Source organism: Amyelois transitella, chromosome 2, assembly GCF_032362555.1.
Source record: "Amyelois transitella isolate CPQ chromosome 2, ilAmyTran1.1, whole genome shotgun sequence".
In the NCBI taxonomy this organism is placed as follows: domain Eukaryota; kingdom Metazoa; phylum Arthropoda; class Insecta; order Lepidoptera; family Pyralidae; genus Amyelois; species Amyelois transitella.
Window position 1 is genome coordinate 1,369,405 of NC_083505.1, and position 25,262 is coordinate 1,394,666.

The following is a 25,262-nucleotide window of genomic DNA, read 5'->3' on the forward strand; positions in this document are numbered from 1 at the left end:
ATTTTACAATTAATATATTCGCTTTAGGTAACACAAGGTCGCCTTTATTCTGTCTTCTCCGTCAATGTTTTAATGTGCTAGCTGGACTGAATTAATTATGAAATTCTATTTTAAATATGTATAATTCGCTATCCATGATCAATAACCTTCCTATTAGTTGCTAATTATGGCAACAAATCACCCAAGAACCGTTGTAATTATTTCAATTTATTAATGTTAAACACGTTTCGTTAGATTTGCTATAATTAACCGCATTTAATTTATATGTAGAGACAGCGTTCAGGATGTCAAACTTTTATCAGCTAAATATTATTTTATATACTTCTTAAGAGTTGCAATCATTTTGATGATAAAGATATATAATACATAAATACATACATATAATCACGTCTTCATCCCTTCCGGAGATAGAGTCAAACAGTCTTGTAGACCGATAGGCCTTTAGCTGTATTGACATTCGAATAATGACATAATGCTAGCCCATCGCCTACGAGAAACGTGTATTTTTCAACCTTGACATCGGCAAAATCATCGTTTTGTTGAACGATGGAGCCATGGATGGAGCCTTAATATTAAAAAGTGAAGTTCCGTGTGGTTCCCGACACCAATACAAAAAAGAATGGGACCATTCCATCTCTTTCCCATGGATGTCTTACATACTTGGGATTCTTTTTTAGGCGATGGGCTAGCAACCTGTCACTATTTGAATCTCAATTCTATCTTAAAGCCAAATAGCTGAACGTGGCCTATCAGTCTTTACAAGACTGTTGGCTCTGTCTACCCCGCAAGGGATATAGACGTGATTATATGTATGTATGTATGTAAGTGAAGTGCAGATCACTTTAAGCGTTGTAATTTCAATTTCGTGTCAATATTTTGATAGATTAGCTACATTCGGATTGATAAATTCTTCGGGCGGGCACAAAATAAATAAACCTTAACATCACGTAACACTGCTGATAAGATTATGTAAATCACGGGTTGCGTAATGAGAGGTACCTAAAAGTTGAAAAATTATATCCGAAACTGAATTTGTATTTATTAATATTAATTAATTAATTAATATACATATAATAAAATTGTAGAAAAGTGCTGTCTGTACATTGAAAATAAAAATAAAAAAAATAGCAGGGGTTATTGTTATGTCGATGTCGAACCCAAAAACGTAATTAACTTTTTTTTTGTCTGTTTGTCGGTTTGTCTGTTTGTCGGTTTGTCTGTTTGTCTGTTCACGCTAATCTCAGAAACGGCTGAACCGAGTTGGATGCAATTTTCACGAATATATTGTGGTATGCTTCAGTTATGCTTTAGTGTTTGTTTCATGTCAATCGGTTCATAAATAAAAAAGTTATGTCAAATTAAAGAATCACGTCGAACACTATTCTATGCTTATACATAGGCACCATTAATCTCCGCAACTATTTGACGGATTTGGTTGAAATTTTGTACCGACATATTTTAGAGCCTGGCGCAACATAAAGACTACTTTTTACCGCGGGAAAACATCCGTTTCCCATGGGAATCGGTAGTATATTGTTTTTTTAACGCCTGTTCCGGTCAACGAACGACGTCGATCATTGTTACTACTACTTAGTTACTACTGATAGGTAAATTACAATCATTAATAGAATATGTTATAGTTACTTATTACCTTGGAATTGACTGGATTACCATGGGAAAAAAATTAAAAGGGCTCATCTAAATTCTTTCTACTTAAGTTAGTTTAGGCTGATATCATAAACTATAAGAATAATTTACCGAGGGAAATCATAGTACTCCCATGGGAATGAAAAAACATTGTTCTTTTACGGCTGAAGGTAGTTTGTAAGCTGTTGAATTTTAAGAATAATGTCGAACAGATTCCTTCCAGTTTCCCGTGGGTCTGAGATGTTATCCCGCGGTAAAAAGTAACATAAGTGTTGTTATTTCCAAGCCTAAACTAACTGTTTGCCAAATTTCATCCATATCTGTTCAGTAGTTTTTGCGAGAAAGACTAACAAATATGCGTCTATACAAAGTTTCGCGTTTATATTATTAGTAAGAGTTAATTCTATTACGAATAACTACTTTTTTTCTCTGTTAGTAGAATTTACTGAAACTTTATAATAATTTTTATTTATAATAAATATCTTTATAGAGAAGTTAAATAAAAATTATCGGTTTAGGAATCGCGGTTCAGCTTAGGATGGACGTTTGTCGGTTGCATACGACGACTGCGCGCGCGGGTAGGTATATAAAGCGCGCCGAGAACCGCGCCGCGCCATTAAAGTAGGTTTTTTAGCTACCCAAAATGACTGTGATTATGATCCAAAATAAAAATAAGTATATATTTAAAAAAAAAACGCTGCTCATAGTCACTATTCCACGCGAACGAAGTCGCGGGCACAGCTAGTAAATAAATAAATATATAAGAGACAAATTACACAGATTGAGTAAGCCTTGAAGTAAGTTCGAAACTTCGAAACGAGATACTAACTCAACGATACTACTTATATTTAATCATAAATACTTATATAGATAAACATCCAAGACACAGATCAATCAGAAAAAGTCCGTTTCTCATCATGCCCGGACCGGGATTCGAACCCGGGCGTTCGGTGTCACAGACAAGCGTATTACCGCTGCGTCACAGAGGCCATCATAAAACGGTAACATTACGACAAATTAGTCAAAACTTTAGATGAAGCGTTTAATAACAAAGCAGATTACATAACAAAGAATATATGTACATCCGAATTTAATTGCGTAATTCTGATGCGGCGTGTGTCATGATGTAGTATCACAATGTGGTCATTGTTCGCAAACAACTCATTATCAGCCTCGTTATCGCGAATGCTGCCGGTTCTACAAGAATAAGAGGCAGTCTAGCTAGCTACAAAGTTACCTACAAACATATAGAGACATGTGCTTATTGTGTATAATATACACAAGACATATAAACTCGGGATTCTTACGGTGAGGAAAAATATCGTAAGGCATGGATGTGCAGTATTGTGCTGGTTAAACATTCATGCAACCATGGATCCAATACGGGTTAGGTTTACCTGCAAAGTTTGCAGAGGTCCGATGGGAGTCGCTTCGTGTAAAAACCTGTCTCACCCAATCCAGGATGCATGGTCAAAGGCATACCTCGGGCTCCTCTCCAGAGAGGTGAGGATGCAACCGGGACTAAAGCCAGGAGGAAGATATAAACTAGGGATTCTAATTTTAGGTGACCTGTCATTATTTGAATCTCAATTCCATCATTAAGACATACGGCTGAACGTGTCCTTCCGGTCCTTTCGAGACTATGGCATTTTTTACCCCGACAGGGATAACGACGATTATATGTTTAATCTTATATGTCAAAAGACAATAAATTACACAGATTGAGCTAGCCCGAAATAAAGTTCGAGGCTTTTGTTATGGGATACTAACTCAACGATAACTAAGTATATTTTACAATTAATATATTCGCTTTAGGTAACACAAGGTCGCCTTCATTCTGTCTTCTCCGTCAATGTTTTAATCTGCTAGCTGTTCTGAATTAATTATGAAATTTCTGACTATTTTAAATAAATATAATTCGCTATCCATGATCAATGACCTACCTATTAGTTGCTAATTATGGCAACAAATCACCCAAGAACCGTTGTGATTATTTCAATTTACTAATGTTAAACACGTTTCGTTTGATTTGCTATAATTAACCGCATTTCATTTATATGTAGAGACAGCGTTCAGGATGTCAAACTTTTATCAGCTAAATATTATTTTATATACTTCTTAAGAGTTGCAATCATTTTGATGACAAAGATATATAATACATAAATACATACATATAATCACGTCTTCATCCCTTCCGGAGATAGAGTCAAACAGTCTTGTAGACCGATAGGCCTTTAGCTGTTTTGACATTCGAATAATGACATAATGCTACCCCATCGCCTACGAGAAACGTGTATTTTTCAACCTTGACATTGGCAAAATCATCGTTTTGTTGAACGATGGAGCCATGGATGGAGCCTTAATATTAAAAAGTGAAGTGCCGTGTGGTTCCCGACACCAATACAAAAAATAATGGGACCACTCCATCTCTTTCCCATGGATGTCTTACATACTTGGGATTCTTTTTTAGGCGATGGGCTAGCAACCTGTCACTATTTGAATCTCAATTCTATCTTAAAGCCAAATAGCTGAACGTGGCCTATCAGTCTTTACAAGACTGTTGGCTCTGTCTACCCCGCAAGGGATATAGACGTGATTATATGTATGTATGTATGTAAGTGAAGTGCAGATCACTTTAAGCGTTGTAATTTCAATTTCGTGTCAATATTTTGATAGATTAGCTACATTCGCATTGATAAATTCTTCGGGCGGGCACAAAATAAATAAACCTTAACATCACGTAACACTGCTGATAAGATTATGTAAATCACGGGTTGCGTAATGAGAGGTACCTAAACGTTGAAAAATTATATCCGTAACTGAATTTGTATTTATTACCATATTGCTATAAAATTACAACTTTATAGTACATACTTGAATCTTGTGCGTGCGCACGTTGTTATATTTGATGTGTTTGTAGTAGTAGGTAGTAAAAATAGAAACCAACTTATAGGTATTATACTTAAGTTGATTTTCAGTACGTACCAAAACGCTCTTTGATATTTTACACGAGTAATACAAAATTTTGATACTTGGGTAGTATAGGTACTTAATTTGTTACTTATAACTAGACAATTTTCAAGATGTAATACATACATTTCTAAATCCCTTTCGGGATAGACAGAGCCAACAGTCTTGAAAAGACTGAAGAGCCACTTTGAGGAATGTAATTTCTCTTCAGAAGTCAATATCGTTGAGCTTTGCCGGCCTCACCTTAGTTTTATAAACCTTTCAGAAAAGTATTTAGACAAGTGGATCTTATAATGGTTGTGACACCACAATGTTCTCCTACATTGCATCTCAATTCTGAGATTTTTTTGACATCTTCTAAGCGAGGCAAGACGACCACACATTATTCCTCTAGTCCCAGTGCAATATAGCATGTCTATTGTCTACATAGAATTACTATTTCGTAGATAATAAACCTACGTCACTGAAGGTTTAAGTTTATCTGTCAATAGGTACATGAAACTCATAAAAATGGCGATCTTTCCGGGATCAAACCGCGCCCGCAGCCACTCATACGCATCGTTCACGCGCCAATCAACTGCTGCAGACAGAGCCATAGCTCATGCGCATAACGTCTCCTTCGCAATATTTCGCGCCAGGAACTTAGAATAAAATTTGATTTTGTAAGCAAAATTATTAATTAAAATATAGAGTAATTAAGATATCATGATTTTTGCCCAAGTTCAAGTCCCTGATGCGACATTTTGCGAGAAGGGGACATTTTGCGTATAAGCCACCGTTATCTAAGGTGAAGAAGGGTAGAATCTACGCGCGGAAAGAGAAGCAGGTAGCACACACTATTTCTTTATTTATTTTATCTTTAGTGTACAAAGTACACAACATAAATTATTGTATAGGATAATTAACGGCCTAATATCTACCAGACAATCACGGGTCATGCAAAAAGTTTAATTTTTTTTGAGCAATAATAATCAGACTACCTATAATCATAAATCCTCATAAATTTAGCGACTCCTACGCAACGTTCACGCACCAGTCAGCTGTAGCGGTAGACAGAGCCGTTATCTGCGGCGGTAGACGGCTGGACCCGGAATCGTCCTATCTTTTTAAGAGGTCACATCACACGTTTTGCGCGTGACGGTAACGATATGTTTTATTTGTAAACATGTTTTATTACCAATCTCATGTGAATGTTAATTTTAGTTGCCAACCAGGTTTGTATTATATATATATATATTTATGTAAATCACTACTTATTTCTATAGATATTTCTTCCAGCAGGCCCACGACAGAAAAGTGTACCTAAAGAAAGGCATTTTATTATTTTAAAATACAAAAGAAGAGATTATAATATATTAATGAAGGTATAAAAATAAAATCATAAACAGGCCTTAATGACATTGAAAACGATCAAAACTTATTTTTTAATTAATATTGGATTAGGCATTTGTCTTTCATCCCACCTGATGGTAAATGACAATAAAGAGAGGTTTATGTCGAATCTTGCGCACTCTTTCGTAACCTAACCAACAGAGTACATAAATGCTAATTTTTTCTAAAACAAGAGATTGTAAAGTTACTAAAGAGGTCTCTGGTAATCGCAATCTTCTCCAGACCTAGGAAGACTAAGGAAGTTAATATAGATGAGAGAGTATTTGTAATCTTCGAGGTTTCTCTATTTATTTATGTACGTAAGCACTTTTTACAAATTAAGGAAAATACAGTATAGAAATAGGAATCTCCATTACCCTTACTAAGGTGACGAGATAGATAATCAAATTTTATATTCAGGGATTTTAAATTGTCTCTTAGCCTTGAACTGGTTTACTTGACATTCCTAAACGCAGAATCATCTCTCTTATCGGACATTCAGACAACAAGTAGACTTTGAATTAACTAAATAAAAAGCATAAACACTTTTGGCGACATCTATAACAAAAAGTCTAAATCGCGCATGCAAAGATTTCACGGATTGAAGCTATATATACAACCTCCGACACAATAGCGTCGAAGCCGCGGTTCCCCAGGCATAACACCTAGCCTGGCGGAAGATCTTCCCTTTGGTGGCGGTCGAGCCGAAACATCGCTCCCGCTAAACACTTAAACCATGTGACAACACGGGTCAAGACACGTGCGAGTTGTAAGTCAGGAGTAGACGTATGACCACAGAGCAATGAAGTTTAGTAGCACCGGGTTGGTTCTGTGCTCTGTCCCGGAAGAAGCTACCGAACGGATATCAATATCACACGTAATACTGAAACAACCAACAAGGTCAAGGTTGATTAGCACTGCGCCGGCGCATGAGTATCGCGAAATCTCGAATCTGTGCGTCCCTCCCGGTGCCACGTAAACAGTGACAGTTAGAAAGAGACCGAGCATCCGTGGGAGTTCGCAACATCCATCAGTTAACGTCCGCATTCCCGCTGAAAATAAATCATCAAATTATACAGTGATACATCACTCACCCCGACAGCCTACTAATGTTAATTGGTTTAAAAGTGACAAAGTTAATTATAATCATGTTTCTTTACGAGTTTTAGCAAAATTAACATCGGATTTGTTGTTTTTTTGATTGATTGATCGAATTTCAGAGTGAATAAATTTTATTTACCCAATTAAGATTAGATTTTCAGCTTTTGAGCCCTTCAGTTTTGATTTATTTCGCGTCTGCATCCACGTGCAGAAAGGAATGATACCAAGTAGTTAAGTCAGAGGGCTCTATTGATTTATAGTTTTTAAAGTTATTGTAGTTCGGATTCCCTCCCTTGCGGGGTAGACAGAGCCAGTAATCTTGAAAGGCCAAGTTCAGCCGTTTGGCCTAATGATAGAATTGAGATTCAAATAGTGACAAGTTGCTAGCCCATCGCCAAAAAGAAGAATGCCAAGCTAATAAGCCTATAACTTAGTCACCTTTTAAGACATCGGAAAGAGATAGAGTGGTCATATTCTTTTTTTCATTGGTGCCGGGAACCATACGGCACTTTTATTTTAAATCTCAATTAAAATCTCTAGGAGAGCGGCGCGCCATATTAATCTGGCGGGAGGTGTGACCGTTTGGATGCGTTCTTTTGCCTTCGTGTAAAATTCGTCACATCTACTTACACCAACTAATGTTATGATGCGAAAGTTAGTTTGTTTGATTGCTCAACCTTCACGCCTAATCTACTGAATCTTCTTGAAATTATTATTTTATAATGATTATTAATAAAGAGTTTGTAGAAAGCAAACTGAACTTCCCAACCCGTTAAAAACTTTGGTTCCCGTGGAATAGATATAAATAAACATCACGATTTAACACATTAATAGGTAGGTAGATTGTAGCCAAAACCCGCCAAGTCATGGGACAAACCTCTTTATAATTATTAGAAGTTCAAATTGAAAAAGAATTCACGTCATCTGACCGAAATCTAGATAAAACCAGTTCAGCGATATCAAGAACGTGCCAACTCAAAACCTCCAGCTTAGCGACACAAGACACGTGATAATTTATGTCTTATCTCGAAATTATATACTGATATAAAAAATAATCGCAGTCTGTGTTATTTAAATTTCTTGTAAAAATAATATCGATTTTAGTCGCAAAATACTAAATGACGCGAGTTGTTCAGGGTCAATAGCGCGCGTAATGAGCGAGCCCTAGTTTACTTAAAGCGTTATTACTATTAATAATTACGTGATAATATGCGAAATATGTCTTAAACTGAAACTACTAATAGTACCATCTCACAGAAACAATACCTAAAATATCTCTTTATTATTGATTTCGTGTATCTAAATATCAGTTTTTTACTTTCGGCTATTTCCCTATTTATTTACACATTTTTAATCATAACAATCGTTAACATAATCTCTATATTTCACCGACTTGATAATGATCGATATTTTTTTATTTTAAAGAGCAATTTATTAGATTTTCCTTATGTGATGGATTTCTTATGGCGGAAGTCTTTCAGTCTTTTCAAGACTGTTGGCTCTGTCTACCCCGTAAGAGATAAAGACGCGATATGTGTGTTACGTAATTTTAAATATACATAGACTCTGCGGTTGGGCTGTGCTTTGATATGTTAGTTAACCTCAAAAATAGAGAAAATATTAAGAATTTTCTAAGGTGTTTGTTATTTGCACAACTTAAGATTCCTCGAATGATTGAGCTTATCTATATATAATAAATAAACACGATAAAAACACACCTAATCGTATACAAGACCACATAAACGTATTAACATTTTTATTATGAATAAAACATTTTTTTCCGACGTCATAGCCGATCATTACTTACGTATAGAAAATAGAGGGACCGGTTCGGTTTGTTAGTTGCGATATTATCCAGATAGGCATTTACGTTAAAAAATTTATAGTGTAAGTATAAATAAGATGAAAATTATTTTAGTCGTTTTTGCGTGAGATTGAACAAAACGTCGACATAAATCTCCACAAATTTTTGCACTATTTTTTAATATTAATTAAGAAGAAGGTTTGATTTTGGCGCTGACCGGGAAAGTATGGCGTATATTTATTTTTGGATTTTTTTTTACAAAATATTGATCTATGGTCTCGCCCGTACAAGATATTCTCCCAGATTTTGGGAGAAATTGGTATATATTCTTCTTCTATTTAAAAAATGGTAATTAAAATATCAGGATAAAAAAGCACGGTTAACCACGGACTGATTTTTATGAATTTTGGTAAAGAGGTCGTTCTAGATACGAGGTCCAACAAAGGCTAAATTTCTGCGGTCGGAGTTGCGAACGGAAGATAGAATATTAAGAAATGCTTTCAGATGTATGTCATATATAAACCATAAGTATGACGTTTGATAGTGGTACGTACATAATTATGTACGTATCGTATCGGGCCATTTCACCGGTCATCGACTCGTCTCATTCACGACGAACCTAATTTCCTATCTTATCATTGGCTTCCCTTCCATATGTTTAATTAGGTCCTACCGATACTGTATTTCAACAGTCGCAGTAGCTTTCGATGAGGAAAACGCATATGAATTAAATATATTTGATTAGATTTTTTTATAAATATAAGATATGGATTAAATCCGCAGACAGAGTCAATTGTCTCTAAATGATTCGAAGGCTACATTTAGTAGGCTTAGTGAAAGAATAAACTTTATCTAGTGGTAGGCGGAGGCCCTGGCAGAGGGTGCAATTGGGAACACACCGAGATGAGTGATAGGTTGCTAACCCATCGCCTAAAGAACGAATCTCAAGTTTTGAAGCTATTCCTTTAATTTAATTTTACAATCTGGCGGAAAGGGAAGCAGTGATATAGTGTGCAGCTGGCACACACCACTGCCGCCACCAGTCTAATCAGCATGGAAGCTTGTACTGGTGTTTTAAATTTGCTTATTCTCTTTTTATTCTTATAAAGTGATTCTATTCTAGTGATGCAAAGTTCAAGAAACCAAACGACACATGCATAATATCACACTTGTTCTGTCCCAAGTAAATAAAACGGGCGTTATCATGTGCTCAACCAATGTAGGCCAAAACATACGTATAAGCTTATCATTTATTTTCAATTACTTCAATTTTTTTCCCAAAATTTGAGCACATGGTAAAAATCCCAAAAATTTAAAAATCAAACAAACCTAGATCTCGATGAAGGTGTTTCTCCATAAAAATAAAAGAAGTAGGAAGTTTGTTTGTTAAATATCTAGTGTTGTAGTGTAGGTGATCACTGATCACCTCAATACTTTAAGTTTCACCATATTTAAAATATTTAATTTTCTTTCTATGAGGTACGGAGTGCGCTTAACTTCAGTTATATATGTCAATAAATATTTCTTTAAAAAAACCATCTATAAACCATTCTATTTTAAATCTTTCCAGACAAGGAACAATAACAAATGTATAAAATTATTCATCCACTTAAAGGGTGCTATTTTAATATTTTATTATTCCCTGAATTTGTAGAAGTAGCAGGTGAATGTATTGTATGGTACCGCTCTCTAGTCAGCCGGTCATATGATGCGCGCGTGCGTTTCTCGTAAACAGAGCGAACGGGCGCCGCTTTTGACCCTCTGATAACAAGCGACTCTCTGATAACACGAAGATACTGGTGGGTCGCTCGACTATAACACGACTGATTAAAGAAACTATTCGTTTCTCAGCTTCAATGTAGAGAATGGCCGTTTTCATTTGCACGTATAACATACAGCATGTTAAGAGAACAATTTGTATCGACCGATAAGAACTTAAGTTACATTGGTTGGATATAATCTGTATCGAACAAAGATGCGCAATATTACAAGTTATAAAATATCTTTTATTGTACGTCAGACCAATCAGCAATCGTCAGAAATATAATGTATAAAAATAGGAGATTTTAATGTAATTATTTCTGCATATAGATGAATTCTATTGTTTTAACTTTTCTTATCGTATTATTGTTAATTTTGTACGAATTGATTATGAAGTGGATATTTGTTATTGTTTGTGATAGGCTAGTATATTAAAGTTTATAGTGTAATTGTGTTCTTTTTTTTCAAATTGTAAAATAATCATTGATGTATCTATATTAATTTAATTCTATACTGTCTTTAATCTCTCGTTAGCAGACATATCCAAGGTATTAAAAAGTTGCATTTATATAAAATCATTATTATTGAGCCCTTGGCGAAAGATCAATGTGTTTGTCACAAATTCGAACCGGAACTCCACTGTGTCATGGCAGTGAGATCCTTTGATGTGCTTTCAATAATATTGACCGATCGTTTATTAGCTCCTTGCATAAACAAACAAGTGAATTTTGGAGTCTCATAACTTACGTCTAGCTCTGATTTATAAATAGGTAACTGGCCAAAGTCCTGAATGCTAACATCATAAAATTAAATGTTCGAGAAAACGTGAAGTAGGTAAGTAGATATAAAAACAACTCACAGGATGAATAAGATTTATTTGTAAATTAGAACAATTGAGCAATAAACGATACCATATCGAACCTAATTTTTTTTTCGTAAATCATCTTACTTTGACGAAACTGGTATTTGGGAGAATTTCAGATTCTAGATTTTGTAAGGTCAATAAAACCATAAATTGGGATAAGTCAAATAATGTGATGGTATTTGGTATATTGTAAGTAAAGAAATCTGTGTTTAAAGTGTGCAAATAGATGAGTGTGACAAACTACAATTATCGGGAATAATGATAGTCTGCCATGTAAATTTACACATTGAGAACCTAACTGAACTGAATGCCAATCAAGCAAATGAAACCAATCGTCTAAGATTGTCTGACAATATCATTCGAGAGCATCTAGAATGCATTGAAAAGGAACCTGCTTTTCTGTAATAGTCGCAGTCTTGAAAAATGTTAAATATAATCTATAGTAATTACTAATTACCGTTCATCAAGAAAGAAAATTTTACTCAGGCTTTAATTAGGCACATAACTTGGTCAAATGTTTGGCGAATCAAAATTAATGTTTGTAACAATACTATTTTGGATTAAAATTTCCAGGTTATAATAAGAAGCTCAGTTGTAACTCATGGTCCATTAACTTTACCAAGATTTTTTACTAGTCGTTAAAGGCCGATGTATTTAGTATCGACGTTATTGTGTAATAATTTAATTTCAAAAGTTAGATGCCATTAAGTATTAACTAATGAATAAATCCCCTAAGAGTTAAAAAAACTTTCAACACTTATAAAAGCATATTACCTACGTACCTATATCTGTTGATATATTTATTGATAGCAATTAAACTTAAATATTACAGAATTATAATGCTAAAATTGTATTTCCTTTAAGTAGGTATGTGGCTAGCTGGTTCACATTAAAATTGCATCTTAATACTCCATATCCTTATCTAATCTTCAGTCTTGATATTATTTAGTTTGGCGCTGAAATTCAATAATCAACCTATCTACTTAACGAATTATTACTTCTACAGTATTTAATTCTTCTACATTAGCTTCCCTATAAGCAAAACAATGCCATTTCTAATATAGCAGCAATATAAAATTGAAGCAATTAGTAGGTTAAAAGATTACCAACTTGGACAAACTAAAATATTGAAAATGCTAATTTATTAATTTCATATTTTTCTGTGGCATTATTAGCTGTTTATTTGGTAAAAAAATAACAAATTTTAAATAGTCTATACCAGACCTTACCTCTCGCACCATTTCCCTGGCTGACTGCCGCTCCATTCACTTTGATCGGCCTCCCGTCTGCAGTGCATTTTAATAACATATTTCTTTTATATGTTCACTTTTGGTCCAATCAACACATTTTCATATTTTGCACAATGTAACATAAACTTATGTGTTTGTATTTCTATAGAGTTAATTTTTCCCTTCGCGCCAACCGATTGGCTGCCTCGCGTGACGTCAAAAGTCAATTTGAAACCACTCGACTAGACACATAACTTATTACCTTGTAGTCTTGTTTCCATTTTATTCACTTTTATAAATCACAGAATGGTTCACTCAACACGTTGTCACACTATATACAGCAATTTGTCGGTAAACGCGAGTAATTGACTAGTAAATCGCTCAATGGATTAAAAGCCATAATACCAACTGAGTAGCAATGCAAAGCAACAGGCTGACTGATCAAACCAACTAAAGTGAAATTGCAGCGAATTGCGGCAATGTTTTGATACGCATTTCGATTGCTTTGCTTTGCGAGTTGCGAGATTTCGAGAACTCAACGTGAATGTGAATGAAACAAGTCTGAACTTGGCAACAGATGTCACCTGCTAACATCTGACTGACGTCGTCAATGAATGTCATTAGAAACTGTCTATGCCCCGGGCTTATTTGTGATGAGTGATTCTGGCAGCTAAGGCTGGCAACATTTTGCTGTCATATGGTTGGTTGGCTTGGCCGCCATATTGGATTTTGTCGGCGTCGCGCCATTATACCGTTTGTAGGTATCTAAATTTTTAGGAGTGATTGACGCGACGTGGTGATTATATTGCAGTGTTTTATATTTTATGAAAATGGGAAAGAAAGATAAAAAAGAAAAAGGTGAGACCAGTGACGGCTCTAGCGAAGAAGAAGAATATGTTGTAGAAAAGGTCCTAGACAAACGGACCGTCAAAGGGAAGGTTAGTGATATTTGTATATTTCAATGATTTTATTATGATATGTATAATAGTTTTTGTTTACTTCTTTGCTTAGTACGGCATTCAATAGTTTCAATAATAAGATGAATGTGTAAGTGTTTTCTTATCGATGTAAATAAAACCAAATTTAGGTTATGGCATAAGCATCACAGCATAAATATTAGCATTTTACGAAGGGTACCTAGTATCTTTACAGGCACTGGGCCGATGGGCCACTTTATCTAATAGAATTTAATTTAAAATATTTCCAGGTTCAATATTTATTAAAATGGAAAGGTTACAAAGAGGAGGAGAGTACCTGGGAGCCGGAGGAGAACCTTGATTGTGAAGAGCTTATTAGGACATTTGAAGAAAACAGAAAAGAAAAGGAAGTAAGAACGATAGAAATTAATAATAATTAACATAACATGGCCTTTCAGACTTTTTAAGACTGTTGGGTCTGTCTACCCTGCAAGAGATATAGGTGTGACAACATTTATGTAATAATAATTACTTATAGTAAACTCTTGTGGCAGTTTTATGCAGCAGCAGCAAACTGAATATTACAGTGAATGTATATGTAAATATATATTTAAGACAGACCCAATCACAACATTGATTATGGGCTAGCTAAAATGTTTAAATGCTATTGACAGCCTACAGTCATGAATGTTAATGTAGGTATTCCATTTGTGCAAGCAACTCCTCTCAAACTCTCTTGAGCCTTGACCACCGACAGGGTCCTTAACCTCCTGTCATTGGGTGTCATTCTACATTATTTTAAAATGTTGTAAAAAGAATAATAAATATACATTATAAAGCCAAACAGCTGAATGTGGTCTTTCAGTCTTCTCAAGACTGTTGGCTCTGTCTGTCCCTCAAGGGATGTAGACATGACTATATGTATGTTTTTATTTTTGTAATATGCAATTGAAATGTATTTTTGTGACAGAAATCAAAGAAGCCGGAAGATAAAGGAAAGAAGCGTGTCCGGGAGTCTAGTGACGATGCGGGCTCCACGCGGAAGGGGCGGGGCACCAGCGTCTCGTCCGTAGAGGAGCCTAAGGAGAAACGAAGCAAGGACGAGAAGACTAAGTCTGGATTTGATAAGGGATTGAAGGCTGAAAAGATTATAGGTATTGCCCCAAATCTAAAATTTTCATTACATCGACTTGTGAATATCAATGTTAATTTTTTACCATTTTTGATAACTGTTGGAGAAACTTGAAATTAGTTTTATATCATGAGTCTCCTCCTGGCTTTAGGTGCTGTTTTAAGATCAAGCGTAAAGCAACTGGATGTACAGTTCCATATAAAAAAATAAAACAAAATAGTGTCCTTAACATACTTGACATTTGTACATCACTTCAAGTTTTATGAAAAAAGTCCTAAAAATTGAAAAAGTTTTATAAAATTTAAACCTTATTTACGTACAATAATGTTGAAAATAAAACCTGCTTACTTTTTTTTATATGTAATATGTAAAAAACAACTTTGGTTTTGAAAACACGATAATGCTATGAATTTTTATGACACCCTGTACTATGTAGAACAAGAGAGGGGTGGAGTTGCCTTTGTTAATTTTAAAAAACTAATTTTAAGTGGAGTTAAGTGGAGCGTAAGCCTATATCATATCACAAGTTATAATTGCATTATAAAGTTTGAGGAGGTCTTTGTCTGTGAAAAACGGACACTTAACTGTAACGTACTTAATAAATTATAAATAGGAAAAAATAACTAGTTGTCACTTGTTTCTAGGTGCGTCGGACGCGACCGGCGACCTCATGTTCCTAATTAAATGGGCGGATTCCGACGAAGCAGAGCTGGTGCCTGCCAAAATTGCCAATGTCAAATGTCCACAACAGGCAAGTACTCATATTCTAAATTAATATTTTGTTCATTTTACATTTCATACATACATTATAATCACATCTATATCCATTTCGGGATATACATAGTCAACAGTCTTGAAAAAGACTGATAGGCCATGTTCAGCTGTTCGGCATAATGATAGAATTGTGATTCAAATAGTGACAGGTTGCTAGCCCATCGCCTAAAAGAATCCCAAGTTTGTAAGCCTATCCCTTAGTCGCCGTACACGACATCCATGGAAAAGAGATGGAGTGGTCCTATTCTTATTTATATTGGTGCCGGGAAGCACACGGCACCTTTCAATAAATTGAATTTAACTTATATCTTACCTATTAGTATTTGTCAAAAAGTTACAAGCTTCAAATTACTTAAGCACTTAATCCACTTGAGGCTAGCGTCCCTTTTAAAGAATAGAACGGTCTTCAAAATTGTCACCAGCCCTAAAGAAGACATATATAAAAATAAATATTTTATCTTCCAGGTTATTGCATTTTACGAGGAAAGGTTGACGTGGCACACTCCGGCCGAGTCAGAGTGAAGCCGAGTAGGTTAAGATATTTTAAGGACAGGATGTGTCGTTGTGCGAGTTGAGGATGCCTGTAATTTACACGTATGTTTCATATAAAATGACGGATATGATGATTTATCCATACTAATTAAGTCCAGTATTTTTGTAATTATATGATGCGATTCCAAAATTTTGTTGCATGTTGCGTTATCTTTCACGTCTTAAATAAACTAGTAATCTCTGGGCGCATTGTGTGACTTGGTATTTTTGATAGATTTAGGTTAGAATTTTTTTTTTTTACTCTTACAAAGACACCCATTTTGTACAGAAAAGTATGCATTTGTTTTTTGTTCAGTTCAAGAACGTACCACATAGTTGTTTCTCAATGATACTTTGATAAGCCAAGTTATTTTTTTCTTACCTATTTGCGACCTTGACAATTAAGTTTATGCATTATGAAACAAAATATGTATTGGGAGACATATTTAGTTTTCCAGTGTCTGATGATGCTTGCAGTGAGCTGTGAAATAAGTCGAAAACATTTACAAGTTCATTTCACTGAAATTGGATGAAATGCACACGTAGAAACCTTACAATCTCGTGTAAAACAATTTTTTTGCTAAGCGACAGTTTTGTTTCACAACTTTAAAATTACGAGTAAGGTGCTTAAAAATTACACATTAATGTACTGTTTCACTCGAGCGTTATTTATCTCGGGCATATTATAGGCATAGACTGATACAAAAAAAAAAAAATTATGTCGTCCACATAAAATTTATGTGACACATATTGTAATAAAATACAAACTTATCTTCTATTCTTTATCTAATGTAAAAAAAAACTGTAAAATTCCTTAGATATATTCCACTCGATGTCTGTGGGTTTAATTTCTAGAACAGTGACTTTATGTTAAATACTTAAATTCTAATGAGTAAAAGATTTACAAGTATTAGAATTCTTTTATTTGTCATAAACAAAGGTTATAAATAATATATAAACTACGATACACAATACATTTAATAATCATATAAATTTTAATACTGAAAATTATTATTTATTTAATCAAATTCAAGACATGTCTAATTTACTGAATACATTTTCCAAAATGTCTACAACATTTCTGCATTGTTTAAGTACCAGTTGAAATGAAAAATATATTCTTTTCCTAAATAAATACAAACGATGCACGATTATTTATGAAAATAAATATATTATTATAGAGAGCATAATAAAATATTATGGAGTACTACAAACCTAATTAAATGCAATACATAATATCTTAAAAACGAGAGTATTTTAACTCTTAAGATAATCATTTTAATTTTATCACCAGATCCAGCCATCTTGGTATATTCTGAGGGCAATTTATGCCTGATACTTGTAGTCGTGTTTGCTCAAGCCATTGCTGAAATAAAATGATTCAGAAGTAAGTAATAATAATCAGTATGTGTAATAGAAAAAAAGAATAGGACCATTCGATCTTTTCCCCATGGATGTCGTAAAAGGCGATTATGGGATAGGCTCATACAACTTAGAATTATTTTAGGCGATGGGCTAGCAAACTGTCACTATTTGAATCGCAATTCTATCGTTAAGCCAAACAGCTATCAGTCTAGCTTGCAAGGGATATCAACGTGATTATAGTATGTATGTATGTAATACACTCTTATGACTACAGTCACCTCTAAAGAGGAGCCGGGGTGCGCCTTTGACTATGTTTCTGCCCCGTGCCCCGACGATTTTATAGCGCGAAAAACTTTAAGATCCAAGGAACATTTGATCGATTTAGAAATAGTGTTAATCTAAATTCTGTACTTTTTGTCTAACATATTTAAATTTAAAAGATATATGTATATGGTCCTATCTGATTGAGAGGGGGCATTGGTCTCTCGTGTCATCAGTTGTGTGTGAGCACCAGGGAGTGCGCGGTGCGCTGACCTGAGCTGCGCCACGTGGCCCGGCGTGTGCTGTATGAGCGGCGCCAGCCTCTCCGTGAACCGCTGGAAGTTGCGCTCGAGCTCGCGCTGGTACTCGCGCTGGTCGCTGCCTATCAGGTTCTTGTTCTTCCTCAGGGCGTCGTGACATCTGATAATTAAAAAATATATATTTATCGTAAAGAACGAAGGAAGACAAGGCGAATGTACGTTGATAAAATAAGAACGTCCTGGTGAAGGGTCAGGTCAAGATTTATCCTAAACAGACGAGTTTGCATGAAGAGAGTTATGAACGTAGATAGCGAAAGAAGTATGCAGGCAAATGGAAATAGGTAGTCTCTGCCTACCCTTTCGGTTCAAAAGTGTCATTTTATGTATGCATGTATTTTTTTAGTAAGGATTATGTCTTTAAAAAATGGTTGTTACATTAAGTGTTAATTTATGTAGCTATAAAAATCGTATTACAAAATATAAAAAACCTTACTTTTTGGAGAAATCCTTGAACGCGAGCCGCAGTTTGTTGGTCAATCTCGTGGGGGGCTGTGTGCCGTCAGCCACCGGCGCCAGAAATACCTAAATTAACCATAAGATTAATAACAGTCCGCCAGTAAGACCGCCTTTGCTCGACATATTCATAATACATGTTTCTACTACACATGTATTTTTTTAATGGACAATAAAGGTAATTTGCATTGTATTGTATGTATGAAGTTAATATATGTAAACGTGTTTGTATCGTCCCAGAGCGCTAAACCACGCCCTTCACGGCCAGCGGCACTTATATACTTACAAACTTGGAATTCCTGTTTTAGGCGATGGGCTAGCAACCTGTCACTATTTGAATCTAAATTCTATCATTAAGCCAAATAGCTGAACGTGGCCATTTAGTCTTTTCAAGACTGTTGGCTCTGTCTACCCCGCAAGGGATATAGACGTGACCATATGTATGTATGGTATATGTATTGTATAGTACCATGTATTGTATAGTACCTGGGCGAGCTCCAGCGGCCCTTGGTTGACGGTGGTGCCGATGCAGCCCTGCACCACCATCTGCAGCATCTTGGCGTCCGCCGGCTCCTGGCTGGTGGCAGCCGCCAGCTCGTTGATCTGAAAACCAAAAAAATAACAATAACACCTTCTTTTTTTCTTCTTCTAAGTTTCATAACCAAGTTATTTTAAAAGATCTGCAGTGTAGTTTGTTATATTTAAGTGATGTGACGTCAATTCGTGAGAGTGAGACGTGATTATGTCATACACACATATAATTACGTCTATATCCCTTGCGTGGAAGACAGCACCAATCTTGAAAAGACGTTTAGCCGTTGGGCTTAATTAAAGAATTGAGTTACATATACTTACAGGTTGCTATAGCCCGTCGCCAAAAAAAAGAATCCCTAGTTTGTAAGCCTATCCCTTAGTCGCCTTTTACGAAATCCACTGGAAAGAGATGAAATGGTGTTATTCTTAAGAGTGTCATAAAATAAATTAACAGCTCTGGGGACGCGGCAGTGCCCCCCCCCCCCCCCCCCTAAGTTAAGCAAAAACAAGCGGCACGGCCGTACCATCCTTTTCTCGAAGCAATACAGGCTATTTTCGACCCCCCCTATAATTTCATTGTGGTATACAGGGTGACATTTAAAACAACTGCATCCTTTTAAACATAGACTATACCCATGCTTCTGAGCTGTTTGAGCCTATTTTTATTTAAATTAAACGTCATCATTTTCACATTTAAAAAATCCTCAAAAACTACGTCACACGCTTTATTAAAGACCAATACTACAAAAAGAAATTAAAACTAAACATGTAAATAAATGTCTGAAAAATAAATTATTTTTCTAGTATCAAGATCAAGTAAAGTACAGAGTTGTCGAGATCGCTCAGCTGAATGAATAGGGATGTGGACTGTACTCAAATAAGTATAAAATTTTACCACGAAAAGGTAGTTTCTATAGTAAAAATAATAAAAAACACAATATTTTCCTCAATAAACAAGGGATTATTTTTTTATTTAATAAAATGTAATAAAATATTTCACCTCAAGTCACGTGACAATGAACACCAATCAAAACGCGTGATGTCACGCGTTGCAATACAAGAATTTTCGCTGCCAAGTATTATGGTGTTTGTTGATATTTGGATCATATTATTACCGTGATTTCCTTCCGATTATCTTTTTGAATAAATTTTTAAAGGCTTTCCCATAATGGAAAGTGGATATATTAAGGCAGATAGTTCAAATTTGCCAAGAATTGATTGCTTTACGGTGGCTAATTTCTTCGCAACAAATAGTAACTTCTGCTCTGCTGAATTTAGAAATGTGAAGACATCCATGTAAGTAATATACTCAAGATACATTATTACAGCAATAGTAGGCATTTTTAAATTATAAGGTAAAAACGAAATAATATGATTTTGCCATATCATTGGCCAACTATAATGAAAGAACGAAACATTGTTTACATTATTTCTAACCTAAAAATTCGAGTTTTCGTCTTTGAAAACTTGAAGAGAAAAAATATTTTAATATGTACAAGTAAATGTAACAAATATTATCAAACTTACATTAAAATGATCCTCACAGAAATACATTTTACTTTGTGTAGATACAAGTGCCGGATCCCGACGAGCTAATTGAAGCCACTTTTTCCGCATCGTTTTTGTACGTGGAACGTGAATAAACAGTTTTCAGGTGTTTTAATAGTTGTACTTTTACACTGCGGCACCGCACAATATTTATAAAATTTTGAATTCATATTATTATCACACAACTACGAAATAACTATTACATACATACAACTTCGACAATATTTTATAACGCGTGACGTCACAGCGGCCGTTTGACAGGCATCCGCGTTTTGGCGCGATATTTTAAATGGAATTTTAAATAAATTATTTTAAAGGAATTACTTGAAATAAAAAAATAATAATAAACAGTTTGGGTTATATTTGGTACTTATGCATGGTTTTAAACACTTTCCCAAAAATAGTCCACATCCCTATTGTGTCGTCGACCTCTGAATCTTACGCGTCGCTTTTCCGCCGTCCGGCGGGGTGATATGACGTATTTAGGATCGTGAATTTTGATACTTTAATTTTTTTCGTACTTTCTAAAATGAACCGATAATTTTCTTTTAACGTTTTTAAATATCCTTTAGATGAGTACACTTAACAGATAAATTTATGCAGTTGAATTAAAAGTCACACTGTATATATATATATACTAGAGGCCGCCCGCGACTTCGTCCGCATGGAAACCCTATCAATCCCGCGGAAACTCTGTGATAAAATGTAGCCTATGTGTTATTCTGGGTCTTCAGCTACCTACATACCAAATTTCATGGTAATCGGTTCAGTAGTTTTTGCGTGAAAGAGTAACAAACATCCATACAAACTTTCGCCTTTATAATAGTAGTAGGAAGTAGGATAGTAGGATATATATATATGTGTAGCCAGCTACCTTCCTCTGGATGTCCTCGATGGCGACCTCGACGGGCGCCAGCACGAGCTGCGCGCGCTGCACGACGGGCACGCGCGTCTTCACGTACGGGAAGTGGTGCGCCGTCGTCAGGATCGTCTTGCGCTTGCACTGCTCCGCCAGCTCGCCGTGCGCGCGCCCGCTGGCCGTGAACGGCGTGGCGTACATGAAGCGCTCTGGGACGGTACAAACACGTTGTTTATTTACATACATACATACATATGGTCACGTCTATATCCCTTGCCGGCTAGACAGAGCCAACAGTCTTGAAAAGACTGATAGGCCACGTTCAGCTGTTTGGCTTTAAGATAGAATTAAGATTCAAATATAGTGACAGGTTGCTAGCCCATCGCCTAAAAGAAGAATCCCAAGTTTATAAGCCTAGCCCTTAGTCGCCTTTTACGACATACATGGGAACGAGATGGAGTGGTCCTATTCTTTTTTTGTATTGGTGCCGGGAACCACACTGCATTACATATATTAACTTTATACATAATATATAAAATCTCTTTAGGCAAACTTGGCGGGCTCGGGTACTTTTGACCGTACATAACCAGTCGTATTGAAGAGAATTAGTTCTTATGTAACAACCTGAAATGGCTACTAACCTCAGATAGTTTTTTTATTTAAGCCCCGTTATAAAACAATTGTTAAGTGCGCGTTTAATACCGTAAGTATTTATGAATAGTGAAACAATTGATTCATAATTAAATTTCAATTTACAATTTCGGATTTTCATTCTACTTTCAAAATCACGTTGAACATGGACATAATCATTGATAGAAAATTTATTTATATTTTATTATAATTTAAAAAAGTGGCCAGTATCAATTATTTTTTTTTTACCACCGTTTTAATTTTAAAATTTAGTCTATATACTATCTGAGAAATGTCAATTACTTTGCAAGTGATTGTAGGGAGAATACGTAGTATAGCATAGAAAAAAGGCGGACGTAGTGTGGCTTAGAAAAAAGTGAAGCATCGTAATTGTACGCATTTTGTGCGAGTGATAGAATATTAGATAAAAGATGACACATCTATAACGTAATGGCGGCCGACTGTCACTCTATTGGTGAGTGTGTGCGTTAGGCGTATATATACTATTGGTGCTTCATTTTACCGTGTGGTTCCCGGCACCAACAGAAAAAAAGAATAGGACCACTCCATCTCTTTCCCATGGATGTCGTTAAAGGCGACTAAGGCGTAGGCTTATAAACTTGGGATTCTTCTTTTAGGCGATGGGCTAGCAACCTGTCACTATTTGAACCTAAATTCTATCATTAACCCAAATAGCGGAACGTGGCCTATCAGTCTTTTCAAGACTGTTGGCTCTGTCTACCCCGCAACGGATATAGACGTGATTATATGTGATGTGTGAAATGCTTCATTTTGCCGCATAGCGAAACTCCGTCCGCCTTTTCCTCTACGTCTTCGGTACCTACGAAAATTTGATTAAAAATTGTCCACTAAACTCACTGATATTATAATTCCGCTCGTAATGCGTGACCCTTTTCCTCAGCTCGTGCGGCTCGAAGTACGGCTCCACGTACGTGATCTGAATGTACGCCTTGTCAGGGTCCAACGTGCTGGGCTCAACGTTATTGGAGTCCTTTATGATGACCACGTTCTCAGGACCGAAGCGCTGACCGTAGAAGTTCTGGAGTGAAAGAGTACATTACAAACATAAAACAGTTGTATATCCCTTACAGGGTAGACAGAGCCAACAGTCTTGAAATGACTGATAGGTCACAATCAGCTGTATTGCTTAATGATAGAATTGAGATTCAAATAGTGACCGGTTGCTAGCCCATTGCCTAAAAGAAGAATCCCAAGTTTATAAGCCTATGAATGTCAGTAAATAAGTAAGTAGATGCTTTATTGTTCACTAAAGGAGTACATTACAAATAAAAAACAGTAGTACAGTACAAAGGCGGGCTTATCCCTAAGTGGGATCTCTTCTAGCCAACCTGACAATAAGAGGATCGCTTACGAAATTGAGACAAGGGTGAAAAACAGTTCATTTAGGAGGTATGATTCTTAAGACTTAAACAATTAGGTATATACGTACACTAGCTGTCCCGGCAAACGTTGTTTTGCCAAATAATTTTTAAGTAATTTCTAGTTAAAAAAAATGTTAAGGGTGGACAACCCTTATCACTAAGGGGTATGAAAAATAGATGTTGGCCGATTCTCAGACCTACTCAATATGCTCACAAAATTTTATGAGAATCGGTCAAGCCGTTTCGGAGGAGTACGAACATTGTGACACGAGTATTTTAAATATAAGAAAAATAAATAAAGTTAAGTCTCTGCCTACCCCTCCGGGAAAGAGGCGTGATTTTATGTATGTATGTATGTATAAATATACAAACATGTATGTATACTAAATAAATAACCAATTTAAGACTCGAGAAAGAATTTGTTAAGAATTTTATATGAAGAGGCAGTCATACATACATATAGTCATATCCCTTACAGGGTAGACAGAGCCAACAGTCTTGAAAAGACTGATAGGTCACGTTCAGCTATTTGGCTGATAGAATGAAAATTCAAACACTGACAGGTTGCTAGCCCATCACCTAAAAGAACAATCCCAATCTTATTAGCCTTAGACGCCTTTCACGACATCCATGGGAACGAGACGGAGTCATCCCCATTCTTCTTTTTATCGGCACCGGGCACCGCACGGCAGTCAGTCAATACAAATCAGTCAGTCAGTCACCTCGAGCCTGCTGAAGATCTCCGGCAGTTTGGTGAGAGCGTGCTCCTTGTACACGAACTCGTCGCCGTCCAAGTCGCCGAAGCGGGCGCCGTAGAACGACACCCTGAAGTACGTGCCGAACACACGCTTGCCGTGCAGTTGCTCTATACGAGTGAAGGCCTCGTTCAGTTTGCTGAGAAACAAAAAAACATAAAAAAATTAGTAATTTTAAAGTTTATTATTATTTGGAAAAATATAAGAAATATTAATTTAAAATTTGTATACTTGCACAAACAAAATGATACATAGAGATCGGATAATCGGATGCATATTTACCTAAACTAATATTTTGGCTAAGAAAGTATGGAGGCGCCTTCTTGCTTTTGGGATTCGAATTATTTTGAATCCCGGAAATTTTATTAAACAAGAAATTGAAACTTATCGTATATTAGGTATAATAAACACCTTTATAGACATAAGTGATGGATGATCATATTTATTAAAAAATTACCTACCTACCGGGATTCCTGAATTATACCGTGTGATTTTTTAGTCAGTACAAAAACTTTCTGAGGTTATTCAGACCATCAAACTGAACAACTTTCACCATTAGAACATTAAAGTGTATCATTGCCGAATCCCGGAATTTTTGAGGTACAGAAGTACGTTCCATACTAACCCAACACCACAACTTTAGGTAAATATGCATCCGAATATCCGATTTCTGGTGATGCATTAATTGTTTTTTTTTTTTATATTTTATTATTTGGAAAAATATAAGAAATATTAATTTAAAATTTGTATAGGTACTTGCACAAACAAAGTGATACATTAATTGATTTTTTTTTAAATATATTTGGAAAAATATAAGATGTTACGTATGTTATAATATATAATGTTATTTTGTTAATATATAATGTTATAATGTTGTCAGGGCATGATGAGAAAATAACTATTCTGATTGGCCTGGATCTTGGATATTTATCTATATAAGTATTTATTATAAAATATAGTATCATTGTGTTAGTATCTCGTTAAACAAGTCTCGAACTCACTTTGAGGTTAACTCAATCTGTGTAATTTGTC

The 25,262-nt window shown here is 35.5% G+C and overlaps 4 protein-coding genes across 7 annotated transcripts in view; 2 read left to right on the top strand and 2 right to left on the bottom strand.

The window, feature by feature from the left end:
- The window catches only part of LOC106136862 (nuclear factor of activated T-cells 5), an 81,009-nt gene extending 67,700 nt beyond the window's left edge, over positions 1 to 13,309 (bottom strand). For 2 of the 3 annotated variants that reach the window (XM_060945571.1, XM_060945564.1), the window contains exon 1: positions 12,749 to 13,308. In XM_060945571.1, coding sequence (XP_060801554.1) covers positions 12,749 to 12,827 — 79 coding nt within the window. In that variant the 5' untranslated portion in view covers positions 12,828 to 13,308. Of the gene's footprint in view, positions 1 to 12,748 lie in introns of all 3 variants that reach the window. The other variant, XM_060945568.1, reaches the window with a different exon arrangement.
- LOC106136883 (prolactin regulatory element-binding protein) overlaps positions 1 to 25,262 on the top strand; it is a 199,624-nt gene that overhangs the window by 83,665 nt on the left and 90,697 nt on the right. The window lies entirely within an intron of this gene.
- Positions 13,443 to 17,012, top strand: LOC106136871 (chromobox protein homolog 1-like). Its single transcript, XM_013337534.2, has 5 exons — positions 13,443 to 13,686; positions 13,956 to 14,075; positions 14,636 to 14,819; positions 15,442 to 15,548; positions 16,037 to 17,012. The coding sequence occupies exons 1-5, from the start codon at positions 13,573 to 13,575 to the stop codon at positions 16,091 to 16,093; spliced, it is 582 nt and encodes a 193-aa protein (XP_013192988.1). The 5' UTR covers positions 13,443 to 13,572; the 3' UTR covers positions 16,094 to 17,012.
- Positions 17,003 to 25,262, bottom strand: part of LOC106136872 (dedicator of cytokinesis protein 7) — a 44,936-nt gene continuing 36,676 nt past the window's right edge. The window contains exons 33-39 of the mRNA XM_013337535.2: positions 24,198 to 24,369; positions 22,952 to 23,132; positions 21,458 to 21,651; positions 18,988 to 19,104; positions 18,482 to 18,570; positions 18,002 to 18,148; positions 17,003 to 17,468 (exon numbers count right to left, since the gene is read on the bottom strand). Of these exons, the coding sequence (XP_013192989.1) occupies positions 17,429 to 17,468; positions 18,002 to 18,148; positions 18,482 to 18,570; positions 18,988 to 19,104; positions 21,458 to 21,651; positions 22,952 to 23,132; positions 24,198 to 24,369 (940 nt within the window). The 3' untranslated portion in view covers positions 17,003 to 17,428. The remainder of the gene's footprint in view (positions 17,469 to 18,001; positions 18,149 to 18,481; positions 18,571 to 18,987; positions 19,105 to 21,457; positions 21,652 to 22,951; positions 23,133 to 24,197; positions 24,370 to 25,262) is intronic.

Bases quoted from the DNA above. Each gene is read 5' to 3' on its own strand.
- LOC106136871 (XM_013337534.2), top strand. From the start codon at position 13,573: ATGAAAATGGGAAAGAAAGATAAAAAAGAAAAAGGTGAGACCAGTGAC. The intron at 14,076-14,635 runs GTAAGAACGATA...TTTTTGTGACAG, and splicing joins AAAACAGAAAAGAAAAGGAA to AAATCAAAGAAGCCGGAAGA. The intron at 15,549-16,036 runs GCAAGTACTCAT...TTTATCTTCCAG, and splicing joins ATGTCAAATGTCCACAACAG to GTTATTGCATTTTACGAGGA.